Source organism: Eschrichtius robustus, chromosome 13 (assembly GCF_028021215.1).
Source record: "Eschrichtius robustus isolate mEscRob2 chromosome 13, mEscRob2.pri, whole genome shotgun sequence".
In the NCBI taxonomy this organism is placed as follows: Eukaryota; Metazoa; Chordata; class Mammalia; order Artiodactyla; family Eschrichtiidae; genus Eschrichtius; species Eschrichtius robustus.
Genome location: NC_090836.1, coordinates 13,059,413 through 13,083,216, shown reverse-complemented (window position 1 = coordinate 13,083,216; position 23,804 = coordinate 13,059,413). Strand labels below are relative to the sequence as shown.

The window sequence follows — 23,804 nt, the reverse complement described above, 5'->3', positions numbered from 1 at the left end:
AATCAACAGATAATAACACTAGTAGGTATATGTGTATAAACAAGGGTGAACATATAGTGTTTGCTAGGCACTCTTCCACGCACTTTACGTAAGTTCCATTTTTATGCTATTTTACAGGTGAGGGAACTGAGGCAAAGAGAGGTTAAGTAATTTGCCCAAAGCCACACAACTCGTAAGCGACAGACCTGGGATTTGAATCCAGGCAACCTGGCCCTGAAGTAGATGTTCGTAATTATTTTGCTCAGCTGCCTTTCAGCAGGATGAGTAGGATTTCCACAAATACGTAGCAGGGAAAGGGCATGCTCAGTAGCGAGAGCAGCATAAGTGAAGCCACGAAGCAAAAAGTCAAGAGAATGGAGCGTGAGTGTGGGTTTAGCCGGAGTATAGACTTTGGGTAGTGGGGGATTGTGGAGAATGGGGGGCAGAGGAATAGTGATGAATGAGGTGTACAGAGATGAGCAGGGCTGGGTTCAGGCTCCCAGTGCCATGCTAAGGAGCTGGAGTATGGTTCTGTAGGCTGCAGAGAACCAATAGCTTTGTGAATAGGAGTGTGACACAACTGGACCTTCGAAAGATCAGTCTGGTCATTGAGTCTAATAAGGACATGGACAAAAGTTACTAGAGGCATGAGGCCCCTTGGGACGATAATGCAATAGTAGAGGTTCCTTATCAATCAGCATTCCCTGGGACTAGAGCCATGGTGGTGGGAATGGAAAAGAGGAGGGGATAATTTTAAGAATTGTCTCTCGTCAGTAAGGTGACTGTGGAAAAGAAATCACTAACAATTGCAGGATTCAAGTTTGCTGAGCCAAGCAAGTTATAAAAATATTTCTCATTTCATTATATGTGATTAAATAATTTCTGCTTTCCTCATTTATTTGAGTCTTTTTATTTCTCTCACTACTTAGAGTAAATCATTCAGTATGGTCACTTGGAAGTTTGTCTTCGTAATGCTTTTAGGCTAGCCTGAAAGTGACGGACCAATTCATATTTTTTTCTGCTGTTCTTCTATTGAAATATATATAAACCATTCCCACTTATATTTTGGACTTCGGCAACTGCTTGTGTTGGAATATGATTTACACATGGAGTGGTTTACCAAGCAGAAGATTCTTTAAGAGCACTGCAGTTGTTGCTTTTTTAATTGAAAATGTTATCTAAATTTATTTTTGCATATTATTTATATATTAATATAACATATTGTATCATATTTATATATCTTACTATGTAAAAACTGGTTAAATAGATTTCTTAAATCTATTAGATTTATGTAGGTTATGATTTTATGGTAAGCCTAGGTAGGGATCTTTTCACTTTTTTCCATGAACTCTATTAAATTTATCAGATCTCATAGTACTAAAATAGTTCAGGATTTTTAATTTCTTTGTCTTGGGTCCTACCTCAAAATGAGAAAATTAACGACTATTAGGAAAGCTACATCAAAAGGAATTCATATTGTTAGCCCTTGACATGAGACAATGGTCATTTCAGATCCTGATCATTTAGAGTATTAGGAAATGAATATACCGACTTAAAAACTCATAAAGATAAAAAAGAATCATAAAGGAACATAATAACCTGAATCATTTCATCACACTAGAAGTATAACCTGAAGAATTAAATCATGTGTGAAAGATAAAACAACATATTTTAGCAGAATTTAATAATGTCTCTCCGAGTTATTTTTTGTGGTTCCTGAGTGATTAGGAGCTTATAGGAATAAGTCTCAGAGTTACTAAGTGATGAATGGGTCATGATTATATTACAGATTAGTACTAACTTGATTTTACTGATGAAAACCTAGCTGATCCATTTAATTTATAAAATCAGTGATGTGCTTCATTTTAGGAGACTTCATAACTTAAAAGATCATGAGCCTTAAGAATATTGTCTGCTGTTTGTCTTTTGAAGAATACATCTCGTATCAGGAAGCTTCACGATGACGGGAGGGGAGTGAAGGGAAAGATGAGGATCAGAAACTACTTGATGCTTTGAGAAGCTTATGTCCTGAGTACTTACCAGACGTCTAGCTTCACATTCCTTTCTCAAATTGTCGAAGGTGTATATTTATGTTAAAAGGTTGAATTCATGGAGAATTGAGGCAATGTAGTGAAAGCAGATCATAAACTAGAATTCAGCCTTCCTTTCATTTTATCAGCATCAAATACTAGCATAAACATGTTTACTTTCTCCGTTTGGATAGAAAGAGGGCAGACTAGGTGGGAATTGTTTCTGTTGTTATTTGTTTTTGTTTTTTCGTGGCTAGCCTTACTGAAGATCGTTTGGAGCGTGGAGGTGTTTCTTAATTTTGCTGTTTGTATGTCTTAATGCCCTTCCGCAGAGCAGAGTGGCCAAAAGAACAGTTTATCCCACCCTATGTCCCGCGCTTCCGCAGTGGTTGGGAGCCCCCGATGCTGAACTTCATGGGAGCATCAGTGGAGCCGGATCTCTATCAACTGACCGAGTCTGTGGCAAACGCAGCAGAACAGCATCGCAAGCAAGAAACAGAAAGATTATCCACAGAGGTAGTCTTTCAGTATCACCTGTTGTGGGAAGTGCAATAGTCTGTGCGTTCTCTTGTAATTCTGATTGTGAGTTCTCCCTTTACTGATCTGAAGACTGTTCTCAAATCAGTGACTAGATGTCCTGCTGCTCTAGGTACCTCTCACCTCTTTGTCATGGTGACAGTTGCTCTGTTTCCCTGTGAAGCCCAAAGCCAGCCCGTAACACACCTCACAACCTGCCAGCTCTCCTCCTTGTCCGTCGTATCAGTGCTCTTGAGCCCTGGTGATCCCGTCCTTTGGACTGTGTGCTTTCTCTGCTTATCAGGGAATTGCCCCACTGCTGCTTGGCCTATTCTTTCTATTTTCCTCTCCTATCATCAGACCCTCAAGACAGTTCCTTGGACCCAGGACCTTTAAGCCCCTCCCAAGCAGCTCTTTCCCGAATGTCCCATTTCTTTCTTTCCTTCTTTTATTTTTTGGCCTCGTTCTAAACCTCCCGAAGTCCTATCAGCCTGGCTAGAAGGCCAAAGCTTCTCCTGGACTCCAGTCCCAGGTCCAAATGATGATTTATAACCCTATTACATCCTGCGGAGATCATAAAATATATTGTATCTTTTATGATCTTTAGTAAGCTTTAGATGGTGATTTATTGGGGGAGCAAATCGAGGGATTGAAACTGGGTATGATGATCTCTTCACATTCCTTAAAAATGATTTTTCTATGGCAATTCTTGTTCTGACAGAAAAGAAAATTGAACACTACCTAAAGCTGAACCACACTGAGCAGGATGGTCAGAGCCCAAGGAGTCAGATGAATGAGGTCTAGTTTGAAGAAGCAACAGAAAATTCATGACTAGGTCCTCCTTGAAGTCCTGTTCATTTCCTTTATTTAATTCCTTAGATTAATCTTCTCCGATCCCTGTGGGTATTTACAATGTGGCAAATATATCAAGGAATGAATTAGGCAACTGGAGTATATCCTCACTTTTAGGGAGAAACATTTATATAAATTAAATTTCTTAAAATCGTTTCTTTTGACAATAGCCATAGTGTTATAGAAGATTGGTTAAATTCTGAAACTTTAAAAATAAAGCAAATATACTTCTCTGAAAGTAATCTTTTTCTACTGGAATTGTTTTTTCCTCTGGCTGCATATAATGGTACAGGTGGATTCTGTAACTGCCCTTCCCTGTAACTGAGTGATTAAGAAGGTGACCTCACAGTTCTGGGTGCAGGTTAGCAGACATATGTCCCTAGCTGTATTTTATAGTTCAGACCTCATCACAATGAATTTTCCTTCCTCGTAAAGGGCAACTTTTCTAGAGGAAAAAAAATGTAATCAGACATGAAATTATGATACACTTGCTGTTGCTATAGTTACAGCTGAGTATTTTCAAATCATAGAAATTTCTAGTTTACAGTCCTCATATCTTAAATAAGAAAATATATCCACTTTATAATGTATGCCTCAGAAATGCACTTTTGTGAGTTCTTTTTCAATTTGTTTATTTAAAGAGAGAGTAATGTGTTCTGGCTTCCAGTGTAAAAGTTTGTCTACTCTCAGAGAATAAGTAACTTGAAAAGAAGAATTATTGAGAATTCTTCCTCGTAATGAGTTATCATTTTCCTGTTGTAAACTATTGTCCATTTTATGGCTTAAGCACTTATTCAGAGGTTTGAAAAAAAATGAATTGAAAAGCACCTGCTAGCAGTTCTATGGGATTTTATACCTTAAGATTTTGTTGGAAAAGGGACCAAAGTAATGGTGACTCGAAAATGTGTAACATGCAATCATCCCCAGAAGAGAGATTTTATTATACTTTATTGCACCTATAATAAGTGCATTCAGAACAAGACCTGGGTGATTCAGGATCTGGTGGCATAGGTGACAAGGCATGGCAAATATGGGTGGCAGCACTCAGCTTCTTTCCTTCCTCTGAAGCAGCAGCCGCCCTGAGCAGTGTTGTGTAGTCATCAGTTAGTCACTTGTCATCATTTCTCTCCTCCCTTCTGATATTCCCAGTCACTCTCAGGACCCGGTGACTTCGTACTGTCGGACCTCACTGTTATGTTCAGAGCCAGGCGGAAGGTGTGGGTGATTCTGTTTCCTCAACTCCTCCCTTTTATAACAGCATTTAACACCAACAAAAAAATAGCCTGATCATGTAGTGCCTCTGGTCTCTCCTAGGGAAGTGATGAACTAAATTAATTAAGCTATTTGTTCTTTATTTTATTTTTTAATTCCAGCTTTATGGAGGTGTAATTGACAAATAAAAATGTAAGATATTTAAAGTGTGTATCGTAATTATTTGATGTATGTATACACTGTGAGAGGACTCCCCACCCCCCCCCATCTAGCTAAATAACACATCCATCTCCTCACATGTTTATCTGTTGTTGTTGAGAACATTTAAGTTCCACTCTCTTCGAAAATTTTAATTATATAATACAGTGTCATCAACTATAGTCACCACATTTTTATTAGATCCTTAGACCTTATTCATTTATAGCTGAAAGTTTGTACGCTTTTACCAACCTCTCCCTCTGTCCCCCACCCCCAGCTCTGGCAACCACTTTTCTACTCTCTGTTTCTATGAGCTTGACTCTTTTTTTTACATTCCACATATAAGTGATATCATGTGGTGTTTGTCTTTCTCTGTCTTTCTTATTTCACTTAGTATAATGTCCTCAAGATGTATCCATGTTGTCACAAATGGCAGGATTTTCTTCCTTCTCATGGCTGAATAATACTCCATTGCATATACATACATACCACATTTTACTTATCCACTCATCTGTGATGGACACTTAGGTTGCCTCCATATCTTGGCTATTGTGAGTAATGCTGTAGTGAACCTTGGGGTTCAGAATTCTCTTTTGAGATCCTAGTTTCATTTTCTTCAGTATTATACCCAGTAGTGGGACTGCTGAATCATATGGTAGTTCTATTTTTAATTTTTTGAGAAACTTCCATACTGTTTTCATAGTGGCTTCACCAATTTACATTCGCACCAACAGGGCACAGGGGTTCCCTTTTCTCCACATCCTTGTCAATGCTTGTTCTCTCTTGTCTTTTTGACAATAGCTATTATCAGGTATGAGGTGATATCTCAGTGTGGTTTTGATTTGCATTTCCCTGATGACTAGTGATGCTCAGCACCCTGACATATACCTGTTGACCATTTGTATGTCTTTGGAAAAATGTCTTTTTACTTCCTCTGCCCATTTCTTTTTTTTTTTTTTTTTAAACATCTTTATTGAAGTATAATTGCCCCACAATGGTGTGTCAGCCTCTGCTTTATAACAAAGTGAATCAGTTATACACATACAATATGTTCCCATTTCTCCTCCCTCTTGCATCTCCCTCCCCCCCACCCTCCCCATCCCACCCCTCTAGGTGGTCAAAACTGGATTATTTGCTTTTTGCTATTGAGTTGTATGTGTTCTTTATATATTTTGGATATTAACCTCCTATCAGATATATGATCAGGTATATGATTTCTCCCATGCTATAGATTGCCTTTTCACTTTGTTGCTGGTTTAAGCTAAGGTATTTAAATGGTAAAAGTTGTTTATCTGTATTTGTATGTTAAGTGCAGTCTCCTGATATATATTCCACAGGAGTAATATAATGTGGGTACTTTGACATCAATAGCAGTCCATTGGAGACACCTCACCTACACTGCCTGTGGATGAACTCAGCCCTGCTCCTGCCAACTTTGTCATTTGAATCAACTACAGTAAATGTGCATTCAGAACTTTTCTAAAACATTCCCAATTTCAAATATTTCGTCCCAGTGAATCCATAAACAATTGAAATAGCCAAGGAATTCCAACGCTTTAGGGTCTGTTGTGCATCCACCATACTTCATTTTACCTAAGGAAACAATACAGAATGCGTAGATGAACTTTTCTGGTTTGTTTCTTTGTTTTTGCCCCATAGCTTTAAAGCCATGCTGCTTAATGGGACCCATAGATTTCGGTTCTCCCTCCCGGTAGCCCATTAGGCTCATGTCTGCGTTGTGTTAACTGAAAAAAGAAGTGACTCCAGCTTTGTCTTATCCTGGACAAAGTACTTTCTTTTTCCTTATCCTGGACTGTCAGGATCAATGTGTTTTTGCGCTTCTGTGTTTTCCTTAACAGTAAATCTGATAATAGTGCTGCCATTAAAAAAAAATTAAAAATAGTGTCCGTGTACGTTTAAAAAATGAGAATAATGAGAGAGGGTGGTATAATTTTAACGCATAGAGTTCAGATGATTTTCATGTGATAGTATTTACTTGGCTAGGGTGGTAAAGGTCTGTTTCTTAAACATAGAAAGCAAAAGTTAAGGGTTTTATTGTTGCTGTTTTTAAACCAGTTTTATTTTATGCAAACTGTTAAAGTCTGCCTAATACCAAAATCACCTATTACTGAAATACCAGAGGAAAGAATTTATTGCTTTTATATAATAAAATCATTGGTTATTTCCTGAATTAAGATTTAGTCTTTGCACTAATTACTTTTCTTATTGTAAATAGGTCTTTGACAAAAGCCCTCATTTCATAATTTATTAACATATAATGGTCAATCACTTGAAAATGAAACCGACCACAGTGTAGTGGAGGGTTCTTGTTAACTGACGTCAGTGCTCATTCAAATAGTATTGGTGATTCTTTAATCTTTCCTCCTCTGTCTTTCAGCACTCCAGTGTATCAGAGTATCCTCCAGCTGATGGGTACACAGTATTCAATAACATTTATGGAAGAGGGCCCCATGTGGACCAAGGGGAAGCCGCTGTTGCTTTTAAGCCAACTCCTCATCGCCATGTAGATAGGTAACATTTCATGGGCATCATTTGGAGAGCTGTGGATTATTATCTCTGGTTTAGTGCAAATAGAGGTGCTAGTGTCTGCACTGTTCACTACTTCTTTGAGCTTTCCATCTATTAATTGTTTGTTAAAGTTTCAGTTGTCCCTTTATAGAGCTGGCTTTGATGAGCAAAGTCTCCAGTCTATAATTCTAACTTAGTGCAAATGCCATTGGATGACTTTCCATTTTTTAAAAGATGCCTCTGTCAGAATCTGTGAATTAAGAAGAAGAATTGTTTTGAAACTCTCTAGTTTGTACCAGATGGTCTCTAAGGATCTTTCCAGCTCTGTAACTTTTAAAGGAAATAATTTCCATCTTTATCTCCCCCAATAAAAACAAACAAACCTTCCTTTAGATAGAAGCGTTTAAACTAAGTATAAACTGAATATTTAGACGGAATCAATGCCTTATTTGCCATTTTTACCATTTCAGTTTTTATATTCACTTTCCAGTTTTATATTTCATTTATTTTCCCATATTTTTCTCTCTCCAAAAATTCAATATAGGCAAAAATGGAGAATTGAGATGGGGAAGAAATAAATTGAATTGAAATAGGGTCACTTTTTCAATCTTGTTTGCAGTGTAAACTGCATGTGAGGTTTACGTAGAGGCCAAGCCATACACATAAGAGAAAGAAAAAAGGTGAAATATTGATAACAAGGATATGGGAGAATGATCATTCAGATGAAGTGGGGTAGAGAGCTTGTCCTATCCCACTTTGAGGTACTTTCCTACCTCAAAGCCTGTCTTACTATGAGTGTTACATGCCCTTAATTTCTCTTCAGTATATTCTTTTCTTAATAGAATCCAAAGAAGGTGGGATTTAAAATTTTGGTTTTTTGTCAGGAATGATAACAGAGGTAATACTTAAGTAAAATGATGTGGAAATTATACAGTTATTATTCTAAGGGCACCAGTAACGTATTAAATTCAGTACAAAGAAAAGTCGGCAATGAATAATACATTTTGAAAATGCCAACATACGAAAGAAGTTTGAATTGTAGATTCAATTTTTAGGAGATACAGGTGAAAATCAGTTTTGAAGTTTAAAAATTATTTCATGGAAATTCTTCTTGAGAAACTTGTTCCTCATCCTAGTACTTTCTTTTTCCTTTTTTTCTGTCTTAGCTGTCAGTATTCTAGAAATTATTTCAGATTAGTGAAGGAAATTCCATGAAGGGATATTCAAGTATATAGATCTTAAGACTGTCAATATTTAGCCAGAGAAATAATTTTTTTAAAAGGAGTAAATTGTATATCTCAGTTGCCTTTATGGGTCCAATTTCTCCCCTAGGCTATTATAATAGGAGCTGGATAGTTTTCATAGACACCTGGATCATTGATGTTGCTAAGAAAATTTGTCATAATTAGTGCAAAAACTGTCTGAAAGTTCTGGTCTGATATGTAATACAGAGGTTTGGAATTTGTTTTTACAATAATTATTATTCATCTTAAACTCGATTACATGCCAGGAATGCAGTAAATACCATATGAAGTATATTCACTCTTCAGTGGAATTACAGTGTCATTTAGGGAAACCACCTATTGAATTTAGCGCCCTCACCTTTGATGGATTATAGTTTACTGCTATTCAAAAGCAATTCATGTTTTAGAGAAGTTTCAGATTATTGCCATCTCTGTGTCTACTCTGTATCTGGTGGGTATCTATAACTCCAAATCAGAAATGGAGATCATGCATTGTGATACATTCCAGATCTCTTAAGAAACTTTGGTACATCTGAAAAATTACAAAGTGTGATTTTCAGATTGATAACTATGGTCAGTGTCATACCCACATTTAATCTATAGAGGGCAAGAAACTATAAACCATAAATATTTGTAAATTCTAAAGCACTTTGTAAGTGCATGCTGGGCAGTCACTTCTGAGACATGCAAGACAGCAAAGACTTCAATGAGAACTACGGTCAGCTTTTCTTTTAACCAACCCATGAATTCATATACACAGTAGCAGAGAGTTATTCTTCCCTTTGCTAAACAGTACATTCAACTCTCTGGTATCAGCAGTGATTTGGACAGAAGAACATGAGGGAGGAGAGAAAGATAGAAAACTGAAGTTACTGCTGTTTTGCTAACCTTTGGAGTGATTGAAACACGTTTATCCCCCTCAAATGAAATTTTAATGGAACGTGATCATATAAAACTAGAGATAGGGGTAGGAAGTCCATGGAACACAGTTTAAAATTTATTATTATTAATAATATATAATAATTATTTGGCCATAATTTCACTTTTTCCACATTTTCTTAGTTTTTTAATATACCCAAAATTGCCAATATGGTTTACAGGCTATGATTTTCCTTTGTTCCTGTTTCTCTTCTCCTGGAGTTACTATCCAAGAGGTAGCAGATTACCTATGATGACAAGATATACTGTGCCCACAACTGTCCTGCAGGCCCTGCTGTGACTCAGTATTCCAGAAGATCTTGGTGGGCAGCAAGCAGAATGGCCACTTGACAGAGGAAGGATGACCAAACATCATTAGCGCCTTCCTGCTTTTTCTCTTACAGAGGAAATGTGGGAATGTAAATGGAGGAGAAGATTAGGGAGTAAAATTAGTTAAAAAATAATTAAAGTTATTATTTCATTATTGAAATGAAGATAATATTATTACATTGTTGATATACCAGGTTTTATTATATTATATAAAAGTATTTTAAAATTATGTTGTTAAATCTATTAATGGTCATTTAATGATTAAAAGAAGTATTTTGTTTTTAAATAAAGTTTTCTTTTTAAAAAAATACACCTATTCTTACTCTTAAAATAAGTTTATAGTGAATTAATTAATTAACAAATTAACTAAGAAGTGTTATTGCTCTTGTACTTAATCCATACGTTCCTTTGCATTTTGGATAACTGGACAAAGCTTTCCTGAATATTGACACTTAGTCATAACCTTTTCATATATATTTGGTTAATGAATTGAAGACATTGCTTGAATTAGTGAAATCAACATATAATTTAAATCACCACTTTGGACATTATCTTTAGTCTCCTTTAATTTTATGAAAAATGGTAACATTGACCATTATCCTGGTTCTTTCATGGTAGAAATGCTGGTTAACAAAGCAATATCCAGTATTTTGGATATTAGATTTAATGGACAAAGAATTCATAGATTTGCATTCTAGATTTGGCTTAGCACTAACTAGCTTTGTAATTTTGCATTATTTATTTTTACTCTAGCCATAGTTTGTTCATTTTAATGGTAAAATCTCCAAAATATAATAAAATTAAGTACTCATATTCTCATATCCTATAAAATATAATAAAATTAACTGCTATCTAAATAACTTGTCCAAATGGTTTCTGGTAGGCATTGGCTTGCCTTAGTGTTTTACTTCTGCTTTCAGCCTTTAGGAAAAGCTAGCAGAGTGATTATCTTTTTTCTTTCTTTTTGTAGAAATTATGATCTACAACCCAAGAAATATGCCAAATCCAGGTATGACTTTGTGGCAAGGAACAACAGTGAGCTCTCAGTTCAAAAGGATGATATTTTAGAGGTAATAGAATTTTACCTCTTTTATACTCTTAATAAAGTGGATTTATTGTATTCCTTTTCTGGTATATATCTAAACCTTCCTCAAAGAAATGCTGAGGTCAAGAAATTATTCTTCAGTGTTATTTTGTTTTACCAAGGATACACAGCATATTATAGATACCTATATCTATATAGGCGGGGTAGCTGCTTTATCTGTGTTTTGTTTCTTTGGGGGGTGGGGTTGGATTTCTTGGCTTACTTTGCCCTCTTCCTTCTTCTGGCCTTTACTCATTCTGGAATCAAGGCTGGTTATCACTTCAGACGTAGATGCACCATAATATTTTAATAAGAGAAAACATTTCCTCCTTTCTATTTTAGTACCCTTGCACAAATGTAACCAGCAGTGAGTGCTAATGGTTTTGGGAATAATCTACCATGACTCTCAAATTTCTTTCTTCAGTTATAACTGAGACTTCATCTTCTTTAATATATAATATGGCATAGTTACAATAGTAAAAAAACTGTTTTTATACCTTTCCTCTCTAGTCTAAGGATGGAGACAATAGACCTTTTCCAAGTAACTCATCTTAAGTACTTCAAATACCGCAAATAGCTAAGCATTCTTGGGAGGTAATGTGGACCTTGGGTAGAGTGGTACCAAAGCTGTTCTATATAGTAATTGTAATTCTTAGTGTAATTCCTGACAATCATTTAACCCACAGTATGTTGATGCTGAGTCAGCGTATTAAAAGTGAAACCAGTTTCTTGGTCTAAGAATAAAAATCGAACTTGCCTCATCGTTCAGTTTTGGTACAGAAATGCCGCCTTTATTTTCTTGCGTGATGACAGATCCTTGATGATAGGAAGCAATGGTGGAAAGTTCGAAATGCAAGTGGAGATTCTGGATTTGTGCCAAACAACATTTTGGATATCGTGAGGCCTCCAGAGTCTGGATTAGGGCGTGCTGACCCACCTTACACGCATACTATACAGGTAATTACAACTTTTGAGCAAAATTTAACTTTTTCGAATTTTCAAATTCATCTTTCCTAGACAGGACTTAAACGCTTTTTATGTATTAGTCATTTTGAGATTTAATTGACTGTATAATTTATACCTTTTTCCTAAGGCAACGGGGGGACAGTGGCTAGGGACATAAGGAAGAATTATACATATGTTTTTCTGATTTACTTCTTCAGGAAATTGCTCAAAATGTTTATCTCAGTGACTGTTCCTCTGAATGCTATTTTTTTCTACCCTATAATATTTTTGACATTTGGAGAAGTAGTATTTCTGCCTCTTTACTCTTACCCAGAGCCCTCCTACCCAAGGGGCCTGATAAAGGATGGCGCTGAGACAGTGGCTGGAGTGTCTACTGGTTCATCTTCACCAGCCTTTGCTCTCATCCTCTCTATAGACTTTGATTATAGCCTGTTTGCTTTCAACTTTCCAACTACCGAATCCTAATCCTTTTTTAAAAACTACCTTCACATGGTAGACCCTCCACCCAATTTTCAGCGCCATTATCTTTCTTCAGGTGTGGTAATCACAAGAGACCAGGGCCGCCGCCATGTGCTTTTGAATCTGTGACAGGATCTCTAGAATCAGACCTGCCAGCAGAGACAGAATGGATGGACTGTCCCATGCTTAGCCTCTGAACCTGTGGTAGCTACTTTCTCATGCCCCCAGGAAAATTCTTTTCATTTTCAGAATCTTGAGCAAAAGATCACATCTGACCCCATAATAATGTCATAAATTTGAGCAGAAGCTGAAACTGCATAGAATATGCAGTGAAATAGTGAAATTTCATGCCTAGGCTTAGTAAAATATAGACTATCCAAACCTAGAACTGTGGTCATGTGCTGCTATGACCATTCTGTAAGGACTTCTGGCTCCTCACGGCATTCAAGCCCAGTGCAGGTCCTGCACTTATCCAGAGAGACTTTTGGCCTTATTAGAATTCGAGAATCAAGGAAACATTTAAAATAAAGAATTGATGTATACAATTTATAGATCTTGATAACTTAAAGTGGTGGCAGTGGGAATTCTGTTTGCTGTGCTTATGTTTGGGCTGGCCTGATGTGCATATATATTATGTACTTATTTTATGTTCATCATTTGTCATTAGCTGTTGATGCCAAAGAAGGAGTTTGAGTTATTCAAGGTATGGTCTACTCCATTTCCCATGGATTTTTGAAGTGAATTTTCTAACTTAGACTTAATACCTTTTTCTTTCCTAAGTTCTTTCTTTTCTGATTTTTGTGATGTGGTTACCTGACATAATATAGGCTTCTGTCTGGTTTGTAAATACCAATTCTTTGTGTTCTTTCCTTTAGAGGTTTTCACTGAATGCCTTAAGCAGTGTTAAAGAGTGTATGCCTAAACCAGTGATGGAGTGCATACCCTTTGAGCTATATGAACTGTTTTTAATATTTAACTCATGATAAACAGTAAGAAGCACTATTTACAAAGGGTATCCCTAGTTGTTATATGTGAGCAGAAGCCCAGATTTTATATATAAAATGTTAGAAACACTTAGCCAAATTTGTTTTTATTTGTGTGCATGGTTGCTAGGAATGGCAAACTCCCGTAAAATAAGATACCTAAAACTTGCAAATACTAACGTGAATTCTAAGTATTTTCCCCACCTGAGATTTCCTAGGGAATTTAACCTCTCTTACCTTTTCCTGTTTACTGTTCAGTCTTGTTTTTTTCTTCAATTTAGATTCCCGGCTTGGGCCATAAGTTGACTTTTCTGTTTAAAGGTTGCTTCTGTGTAAAACTGAACCGAAACTATTAATACATATCATAGGTAGAGTACTTTTTGAGAACATAAAATTATTTCTCCTTTCTTGAACAGAGCCTCAGCTTATATTTTTGTCAACTTTGGCAAAACGAAGAAATTTTTTAAGTGCTCACAAGTTTCAGGAGTTTGTTTGGCTACTTTATGTAAATAGAAGCTTGTAGGGATTGCTTGTTCGGGCTGTTTCCTTTTAAACGTTTCAACACTATCTGACTGTCTGCTGAAATTTTCTGGATACAGCTCTAAATGCAGTGATGTATGTAGAAATGTGTATAGAAGCTGTATGTGTGTGTGTGTGTGTGTGTGTGTGTGTTTAGGTTGAAAACTCTACTTTTAAAAGGTATTAAAAACAATCTACTCTTTAACACCTCCGGAAATATTTGGTCTCAGCCCAACAAAACCACCAAAATCTTGTAAAATTTTAATAAGCAAGCTTGAGAATCTGCTATCTGTTATCTGGCATAAATATGACTCTAAAAGGATTCCTATTCTCAAAGCATTTATAACACACCCAGAAAAAAATGACTAGATAGAATAAGATGGAAAAAAAATCACTCTCAGAAATATATGCCAATTATTTTATATCTCTACAACAGCGTTACCAGACACTTTTATCTAAAACATCTAAAGAAAAATCCTGCGGCTTATTTCAGAATGACAATAAAGATACCACCATATTTCTATAGATTCCGGTAATCCTAACACCCTAATCTCATAGAACTCCACTGGATTGCAAACATATCAAGAGCGATTCTATGTCTTATTTATCTTTTCATTCATTCACCCCACAAATATTTATTGAGTGCCAACATCTCGCACTTGATGAAAAGAAAGACAGAAATCCTAGGACTGAGCAGTTCCTCCATTAAAACCTGCCTCCCAGAATCAAATATCCAGGCCATCTGCCCTGGCCTTGCCCCTCCCTTTGTGTTTGTGTATCAGGAGCAGTGACCCTCTCTCTGCTCAGAAGTGGCTGACACTTTTCACCCTGTCTCATCCATCCAATGACATCAAAATTTTACAGAAGTTTAAAGAAACTTCTCACAAAAACATTTTGGATCCCTGTACTGTACTACAGAAAGATGCTCAGACTATACGCCACGTCCTTTAAGGACTTCACAAATACCAGTATATTTAATTCCTACAACAACCTTGTGAAGTAGGCACGTTTTATATATGAGGAAAATTAGGTACAGAGAAGTACCCTGCCCACAGTCACACGGCCGCATGAAGCCAGAGTGGGGTCCCAGGACTCTGGAATCAGAACCTATGCTCTGATATGCTCATCTGTCATGGGGAATAGTGCTTGGAAAAGAGGCGCTAAATTCCTTAACTCGGAATATCTGGTTTTCTTTAATTTACAATAATCTTTTGATGTTCCCAACTACCTGTCCTTTGTTACAAAACTTCTATATAACCTGGCTTCCCCACTTGCCTCCTCCGAGCAGTTCTCGTAGGGTTACTTGAGGTGCTGCCTCCCAGGCTGGAAGTCCTAAAAATTCCTGCTGAATAAAACATAACTCTCGGGCTTCCCTGGTGGCACAGTGGTTGAGAGTCTGCCTGCCAATGCAGGGGACGCGGGTTCGAGCCCTGGTCTGGGAAGATCCCACATGCCGCGGAGCAACTCGGCCCGTGAGCCACAACTACTGAGCCTGCGCGTCTGGAGCCTGTGCTCGGCAACAGAGGCCGCGATAGTGAGAGGCCCGCGCACCGCGATGAAGAGTGGCCCCCGCTTGCCACAACTAGAGAAAGCCCTCGCACGGAAACGAAGACCCAACACAGCCATACATACATACATACATACATACATAAAAAGAATGTAAGCAGCCAAGAATAGCATTAAAAAAAAAAATTAAAAATTAAAAAAAAAACCATAACTCTCAAAAAAAAAAAAAAAAGACTGATATCCCATTTTGTACAGACGTATAGTTTTTCACCGTATGAATGCTTAAAGTGACACTTTCTCAGAATAGGTTTACCTTGCACTGTACTGTGATCAAAGTTGATCTGATCAGTCACCACCCTTGGAATTAGATTTTTGCTTTATGCCTCCATCACTTGGGTTTCATTAATTCTTTCATTTTTTAATCATTTAAGAAAATAATCCAAACTATGTAATTCACTTAGAAAGTGGGCTTTTTTGGAATGGTGGGCATAAGGGAATTAGATGTGAACGATTTCCACGTAGCATCTACAAGTCACCAAATTTTAAAAAGCCACAGACTTAGGACTGTTAGTTTCATACACTTACATCTCCTGTAAATAAATATGTAGAAATAATGGCAGTTGCTGGGGGAAGGGCACAAGAGCAGCCCTTGCCTGCAGTTCACACCCTGTTGGTTAGAGATTCTCTGCTGTTGGCAGGGGTGCTCAGAGCTGGCACCCGTCACCAATTGGTGTTGAGTTGCCACCCGATGTCCCTGCGAGTCCAGGCTATTTAATATCCTCACATTTGGAGTGATTTTTTACAGCTCAGTAAAGACTGCCGTTCCCACCGAAAGTGTTTTTCCCCAGGGTTTCAGCAAAGTTTTAAAAATGAAGGGGAGGGAAGTAATAAAGAATTTTCGAAAGATGTGGGACATAAAAAAAATAGATTGGTTGAAACCACAGGGACAAGGAAGTAAACGTTTATGAGAGATTATGGAGAAATGAAGATAAATGACGTATCTTTTGATGAAGATTCTGTTATAGAACATTCCAGGACTTTAGAGTACTTTTGCTGGGCAACACGTGGACATCCAGGGTGCTTCCTGCCCACCTGGAAACTACCTGCCACATCAAGTTTCCTGATAAGTCTTTTGACTTGATTCCCTGACCTCTAGCACTTTGACTGTTCATCTACCAGAATCACCCTTTTGCCAACGTAGATTCCCATGTCGTACACCAAGAGCAGAAACCAATCCCTGCCCTTATATTATTTCCACTATCCTCAGAGGCTTGACTAAAGAACTCTTTTATTTATTATTAATTATGAATTCCACGTGCTTATTATTATTATAGATATGCTTACTCTACAAGATGCAAATAATTTTGAATGTCTGGTCATTATGGTCCTGTAAATTCAACAGAAAGTTTCCCCATCTGCTCTGTTTCCGAGCAAGAGATATTATGATATTGTGGAAGCAGCTCCAGTCTAGGTCCTGGTGCATGAGGATTGTAGTCTTGGCTCTGCCACTGACTAGCTGTATGACCTTAAAGAAAGCGTTTTAATTTTCTCTGCTCCAATTTGCTGAGCTCTGAAATGGAAGGGGCCAAGTTTCATGATCTCCACAATCCAGTCTAGATATAAAATTTTGTTATTTTCTATATACATGTAAAAGTAGCCCTAAGTTAAGAGTGGAAATGTTTTCTTCAGGTGAATAGTAGACCACTAGCACTGCTAATTTCAGCTCCTGTTATGAATGCTCTGTTTTTCAAGCTCAATCCAGATATTCAGATACTGCTGGAAAGAGAGGACAGTTTTACTAAAGATGTCTTTATTTTCATTCCAGCAGACCAACTTCCTGATAATATTCCGTTCTTAAAAAAATTTTTAAAGTTAATCTTAGAACACTCGATTCATCTATTAATTAGAGGCATGGTCTTTAGACAGGGATGGTTACTTTTTATCCTGCTTCACGTGTTGACATTTTTCCAAATATTTCTTGCAATAATTTGAATAATACCGACTCTCTCTCTTCCCATATGTATATAAATTACTGCCCAAAAGGTGTATTACAGAACTATAAAATTTTCTGTTTGTTTAACTGCTTACGAGTTCAACTAAAGTTCACTAAAATACACCATGATTTATATTTCCTTTTGTAAATCAGCTTAAGAGTTAGTCTTACATTATTAAATGTACTCTAATTATGTTCTTTATAAGCTATAAGAATAAGATGAACCTTTATCTTAATATTTTTAAAACACAATACTCGGATACACAAATAGTTACTGAAATACTCTACATGGTTTATACTGCAGTATGAGCCTATATAATTAGTTTTCCATGGCTAGATAGTGGTGGAAATTAATTATATATTTACAAGCTCCTTCCCTGGGTGATTTGTGGGGAGGTAATCTTACTGTCAAAAACGAATTTGCTCACGGTTTCTGATATTTGATGTGACGTATAATTGATATTATTTTAGTGCCGTCTCCTATGTTAAATCTTCTCATTTGATGTGATTTGCTCCATTTTCCTAATAGCAATTACTTGGAGAGCTGTCAGAGGTAACCCACATTTGTTCCCTCAAGGCACTTCTTTTTAATGTAATTTTTTGGATTCAATCTCTGGACTTAACACCCTCCAAACGTTCCAGCTGTGCCTAGTTTTCACTGAATGCCAAAGAGACTAAATTTAGAGGAAAAAATGTGTAGATTCCATTTTTAAGAACAGTTCAATTTTACTGGCTTTGTTGGGCTTGCTTGCATAAATTCCCTTCTGAAGCAGTATCTTGCATGAATCAGGAGCTTATCTACACATCTCTTTCTTTAATCCTTGAGCATTTCTACTCAGCTTTAGTGGCTAAAGAAAAGTGACTCATTTGGACTTAGTTATCAACAGAGACGTACATTTTCCACAGGGTCTAGTAATTCTGACTTCTTTCAGAGAAAGAAAAAAAACAAAGAGATTTTGTTTTAAGCAGAACTTTATATTTGCGGGAGATAAAAGGCAAGAGTTAGGAAGTGACAGTGATCATACAAAAGTACAGCCACACCAAGGTGACCCATCATCCCAGTTCGCTCACTGCTGAGGGGTTTGGAGGGATGTGGGGCTCTTGGTTCTGACACTCGGAGAGTCCCAGGCAAACTGGGAACAGTCGGTCAAGATTTCTTTTTGGATTCGGAGATTCAGCACCCTTCGTTCAGCAGAGGAAAGTTTGGGGTGGAGTTCTGCTCTCCAAGACTTGCCATCAGTTGAGGGGCCATCAGTTCTCTACCTTCAGCCTGATATAACCAAGAGACAGTAATAGCAAAGGGAGAAGGGCAGTAATTGGGTGGTAAGTAAAAGGGAGTGGAGAAGGTAGCAGGGGACAGAGAAAAGTGATTTCACGAGTCAGGCCTGATTCTCCTTCCTCCACATGGAGGACTACATCAGTTTCCATGGAAGAGCCACCTTGGTTGCTGTTTCAGAACAGGTTAGAATGATTTGAGGAAGGCCTTTCCCCCACTTTTTTCATTCCAGGGGTTGGAAACATGAGGCAGGAAGGAGGACCAAGAAAAAGGGGAAAATATGCAAGTAAATAAAATTATGACCTAATTCATGAAAAATTTTCCTATGGTTTCTCTGTATATTATATGAATATTTAAGTCTATAGTTCTGATAGGTTATACTGATAAAGTTGCATTATATAGCAATGACAGATGGGTGAAACAAGGCACAGAAGATTTGGCGAGCCTGTCTGCAGGCCTGATTGTGACAATAATACAGGTTTTCAGTTTTTCACAGTATTATTTGATGGCTAGCAAAACACTAGCTGGTCTTGTTTTTCTGAAAGCAGAAAATGTGAATCATATCATGGAATGCAGAACTGGTAGCATTTTTTGTTTTGTTTAAGCTTTAAAAGCAGTAATTTAAACTCTGACACTTCTGAAATCCTAATGTGAGAATTCACTAACTCTTCATGAAATTATGTGCCGAGGACATTCTTGTTAAGGGAACATTGCATATACATTGATGACTTTGCTGTGTGCTAAGTATTACATTTCGGTGATGTTTGCTGTATTTTGATTGCTCGAAATATTTTATTGGCCCAAATATAGGAACATTGTTTTGTGGATGATGATAATAATAATATAATACACTCGATTATTGAATATATTAGAAATGTTTCCAGGCCTTGAATTGCAGAGGGGTCAGCAATATCTGTTTCTCTCCCATCTAACTCCACGGCTTGCTCTGTGAATTTAACCCCTACTCCTTCCCTTCCTCTTTGCCTCTCTCCTCCTCCCTCCAAGGAATAGCAGCACATAAACTCTTCTTTCAGTTCTTCTCCCATCCTTGCTTCATACCCTCCCACCTTCGCCACCCACTGGCGGGAGAGCGGTGGCTTTTAAAGAGACAGCAGAGAACCAGGGCTGCTCCCCCCTCTGGTTTCCACAGGTGTTACTCATTTGCTGTGAAGGTGCCTTTGAGGGTGGTGTGTTGTTTTTTAAGCAAGAATTACAAAGTGATGTGTGTGTGTGGTGTGTATTTTGATGTTTTTGATCTCTGTGGAAATTGGGAAGGCCTCTTTTAAAATCAATATGACCTTCCTTATATTTGGGCCAATTTAGAAATTAAATGTAAATACTCTTCTAGCCAAAGGACCAGATTACCAAAAGGCCTGCTTTTTGTATTTCATCTACTAATCCTGAATTTTAGAATAATTAAAATTGTGCCAGTGCAGTATCTAAGCTTTACCTAAATTATAAGTCACTGCTCTGTATCTTTGATTCTATACAAAAAATTTGCCTTTTGAGAATTTGGAACTTATTTTAATTCAGTTATTAAGATTATTTTGTTTAAAGTTTTAACTATTGTGTGTAGTTTAATAGGGAAGATGCACAAATAATATTTTATAATAGCCTAAATCATGGTTTAAAAATTACTGAAAGTTATTATATATTCTATCACATCTACCTTTTTTTAATACAAATCCCCCCGTGGACTTTTTTCCTAATAATATGCTTTTGAGGTGTAGTCATATAAACATTTTTAAAGTAATTAGGGGGTTGCTTTATTCCCATAATAAAAAATCCAGAGGGAGGCACATACCAGGTAGTTTCACATAATGAAAAGTCCAGGATCCTCTTAACTTTTTCTTTTTCTAAGAATTTTTCTCTTTAACTTTATTTACATGTTATATTATGTAGACAAATTTCCTAATTTTTAAGCACTTTTTATTTCTAGGTCAAACCTAGATAACTTGGTCACAATTCATTATTTTTGTTTTTATTTATTTATTTATTTTTATTAACTTTTTATTTTATATTGGAGTACAGTTGATTAACAATGTTGTGTTAGTGTCAGGTGTACAACAAAGTGATTCAGTTATACATATACATGTATCTATTCTTTTTCGAGTTCTTTGAAATTGTCATAGAACAATTTCATAGTCATAAACATTTAATTAAAGACCATACCATTACCCTCACCACATTCCTATTTTAACAAGGAAACTTTCTAAATTTAATAAATTAGCATTAGGATGATGGCAGAAAGGGCTATGGCTTGAAAAAATTAACAATACTTTAAAATTACTTGTTTATTATAAAGCATACTCCTTCTTTTATCTACTGAAATATTACCCCTCTTCTTAACAAATTACTTGGAAGCAGCAGAATTAAACACTTTTGAATATAATATACATTTAAAATAAGGAGTGAGTAATGCTTTCTGTTATTGATATTTAGGCTTCTAGTACAGTTAGAAGTTCTTATTAACGGAAACTATAAAATAATCAGAAATCTTTTGACCTACCCTGATCTTGTGTGATTCCAGGTTCACATTTAGTTTTCTTGACATTTATTACTGTTATTAGTACTAATGTTTGCTATTGGTGTATCCTTTTTGATTGTGAACAGATGTGTAGAATACGTAAAAAATAATTTTTAATAATTATTACATCAGGTAGGATTGGAGGGTTGTGCGTGTCTGTCTATACATACATATAGATGTATGTATATATATTAACACACACAAATTTGCTATGGATTTGCAAGGAAGTTTACACATAAATAGCCAACAGGGTCCTGTCAAAGTATAATTTGTTTTCCTAGCCTAGCTTTATATTTTCACAATTCCGAATTAATGATTTGTCTTTTTATAGAAACAGAGGATGGAGTGTGGTCCAAGAGCAACTGACATTCCCTCTGCGCCATCACCTCCTCCAACGCCAGCTCCTGTTCCTGTTCCCCTCCCACCTTCTGCTTCAGCACCTCTTCCTGTGTCAAAGGTCCCAGCAAATGTAACCCGTCAGAACAGCAGCTCCAGTGACAGTGGTGGCAGTATTGTGCGAGATAGCCAACGACAAAAACAAGTTCCTGTGGACCGTAAGTTTCCTAGGGAGGCGAAAAATATACAGTTTCTCCTGGGAATTAAAAGCACTCTAAGTAAAAATTGTTTATTATTGGTTCTGCTGGTAATAAATATTATTAAATATACCTAATAGTCCTTGCATGGTACTTCATAGATTGCAAAGATTTTCACCTCATTTCTCATCCTCCAAGTAATTCTGAGAAACAGGAAGTTCTGTCTAGTCTCTAATGTGTGTATTTCTACATATTCCAATATATTGTGGTGATTGAATACAGACTCTGGAGCCAGACATGCTTGAGTTTGTATAGTGAAATATCACTTGCTGGCCATGAGACTGTCAAGAATTTAATGATCCTCTGTATGCTTTAATATCTGGAAAGGGGGGGATAGTGATCTCTACTTCATAGGATAATTGTGAGGATTTCATGAAATAATGCATATAAAGCATTTAGACCAGTCGTTCTCAGCCAGGGGTGATTTTACCCCCTTCCCCTAGGGACATTTGGTATTTGTCTGGAGACATATTTTGATCACAATTGGGTGGATGCAGCTGGCTTCTATTATAATAGGTAGAAGTTAAGGATGTAGTTAACAACATCCTAAGATGAACGGGACAGCTTCCCTCTCCCCCGCCCCCCCCACACACACACCAGAAATCATCTGGCCCAAAATATCGATGGTACTGAGGCTGAAAAAGCCTGATTGATTTTAACCAATATGACACATTATAAGCAGTTAGTAAATATTTACTCTTATCGTCATCAGTATCACCATCATAGTTTTCCTGCTTCTCTTCCTGATATTTGCCATATATATATATAGTGTGTGTGTGTCTGTGTGTGTGTGTCTATATACACACACAATCACACTAGCTTAATATAATCAACCTGCCAATGGCACTTTCAAATTTGCCCTCCAAATTCAGATTTTTAGACTTCAACTTCATACTTTTATAAACTGAAGTTCTATTTTTCATGTGAGTGGTTAAATCTGAAAACCAGATTTAAATAAGTTAAAACAAAAGACCCTGTGGCCAACTTTGGATTATCCTTGTTAGTACTTGGGAACAGCAGGGTGGATAATTTGAAAACTGAAGATAATTCTAAGATAATTTTTATTTTGTTTTATCTTGTAGCATATGGCTTGTCTGTTTAATCTTCAAATTATGTTTTTTAAAGTATTATAAAATTACTTTGCTTTATGGATACGTGATACATAAAAATTCTTGGAAGACTAGAGCCAGGAAGATATTTCCTTAATATGATAAAAGTATATAAAGTGTATGTGTGTGTAAAGAATATTTTTCGTTCTCTCAAATGGCTTCTCCTAGAGCTTAGTTCTGGGTTCTTTTCTCATATAAACATACTTTTACTGTAGATGATTACTCTATTTTCATTTCTTTCAATACTGTTTATACTGTTGGAAAAGGAGTGACTTGAAAATTTGTCTTCATATCAAATCTCATCTCTGGCATCCAGATACAAGTTTTTTTATTTTTTTATTTTATTTTTTTTTAATACATCTTTATTGGAGTTTAATTGCTTCACAATACTGTGTTAGTTTCTGTTGCACAACAAAGAGAATCAGCCATATGCATACACATGTCCCCATATCTCCTCCCTCTTGAGCCTCCCTCCCATCCTCCCTATCCCACCCCTCTAGGTCATCGCAAAGCACGGAGCCCATCTCCCTGTGTGTGCTGTGCTGCTGCTTCCCACCAGCCAACTATTCTACATTCGGTAGTGTATATTTGTCCATGCTACTCTCTCTTCGCCCCAGCTTCGCCCTCCCACCCCATGTCATCAAGTCCGTTCTCTATATCTACCTCTTTATTCCTGCCCTGCAACTAGGTACCATTTTTTTCTTTTTTTTTAGATTCCATATATATGCGTTGGCATATGGTATTTGTTTTTCTCTTTCTGACTTACTTCACTCTGTATGACAGACTCTTAAGTCCATCCACCTCATTACAAATAACAATTTCGTCTCTTTTTTTATGGCTGAGTAATATTCCATTGTATATATGTGCCACATCTTCTTCATCCATTCATCTGTCGATGGACATCTAGGTTGCTTCCGTGTCCTGGCTATTGGAAATAGAGCTGCAATGAACATTGTGGTACATGACTCTTTTTGAATTATG

General features: G+C 36.8%; 1 protein-coding gene across 6 annotated transcripts in view; it reads left to right on the top strand.

The window, feature by feature from the left end:
* Window positions 1-23,804, top strand: part of EPS8 (EGFR pathway substrate 8, signaling adaptor) — a 198,121-nt gene that overhangs the window by 159,504 nt on the left and 14,813 nt on the right. For all 6 annotated transcript variants that reach the window (XM_068559812.1, XM_068559813.1, XM_068559811.1 and 3 more), the window contains 5 exons: window positions 2,342-2,525; window positions 7,186-7,319; window positions 10,779-10,878; window positions 11,706-11,849; window positions 21,453-21,675. In XM_068559812.1, the coding sequence (XP_068415913.1) occupies window positions 2,342-2,525; window positions 7,186-7,319; window positions 10,779-10,878; window positions 11,706-11,849; window positions 21,453-21,675 (785 nt within the window). The remainder of the gene's footprint in view (window positions 1-2,341; window positions 2,526-7,185; window positions 7,320-10,778; window positions 10,879-11,705; window positions 11,850-21,452; window positions 21,676-23,804) is intronic.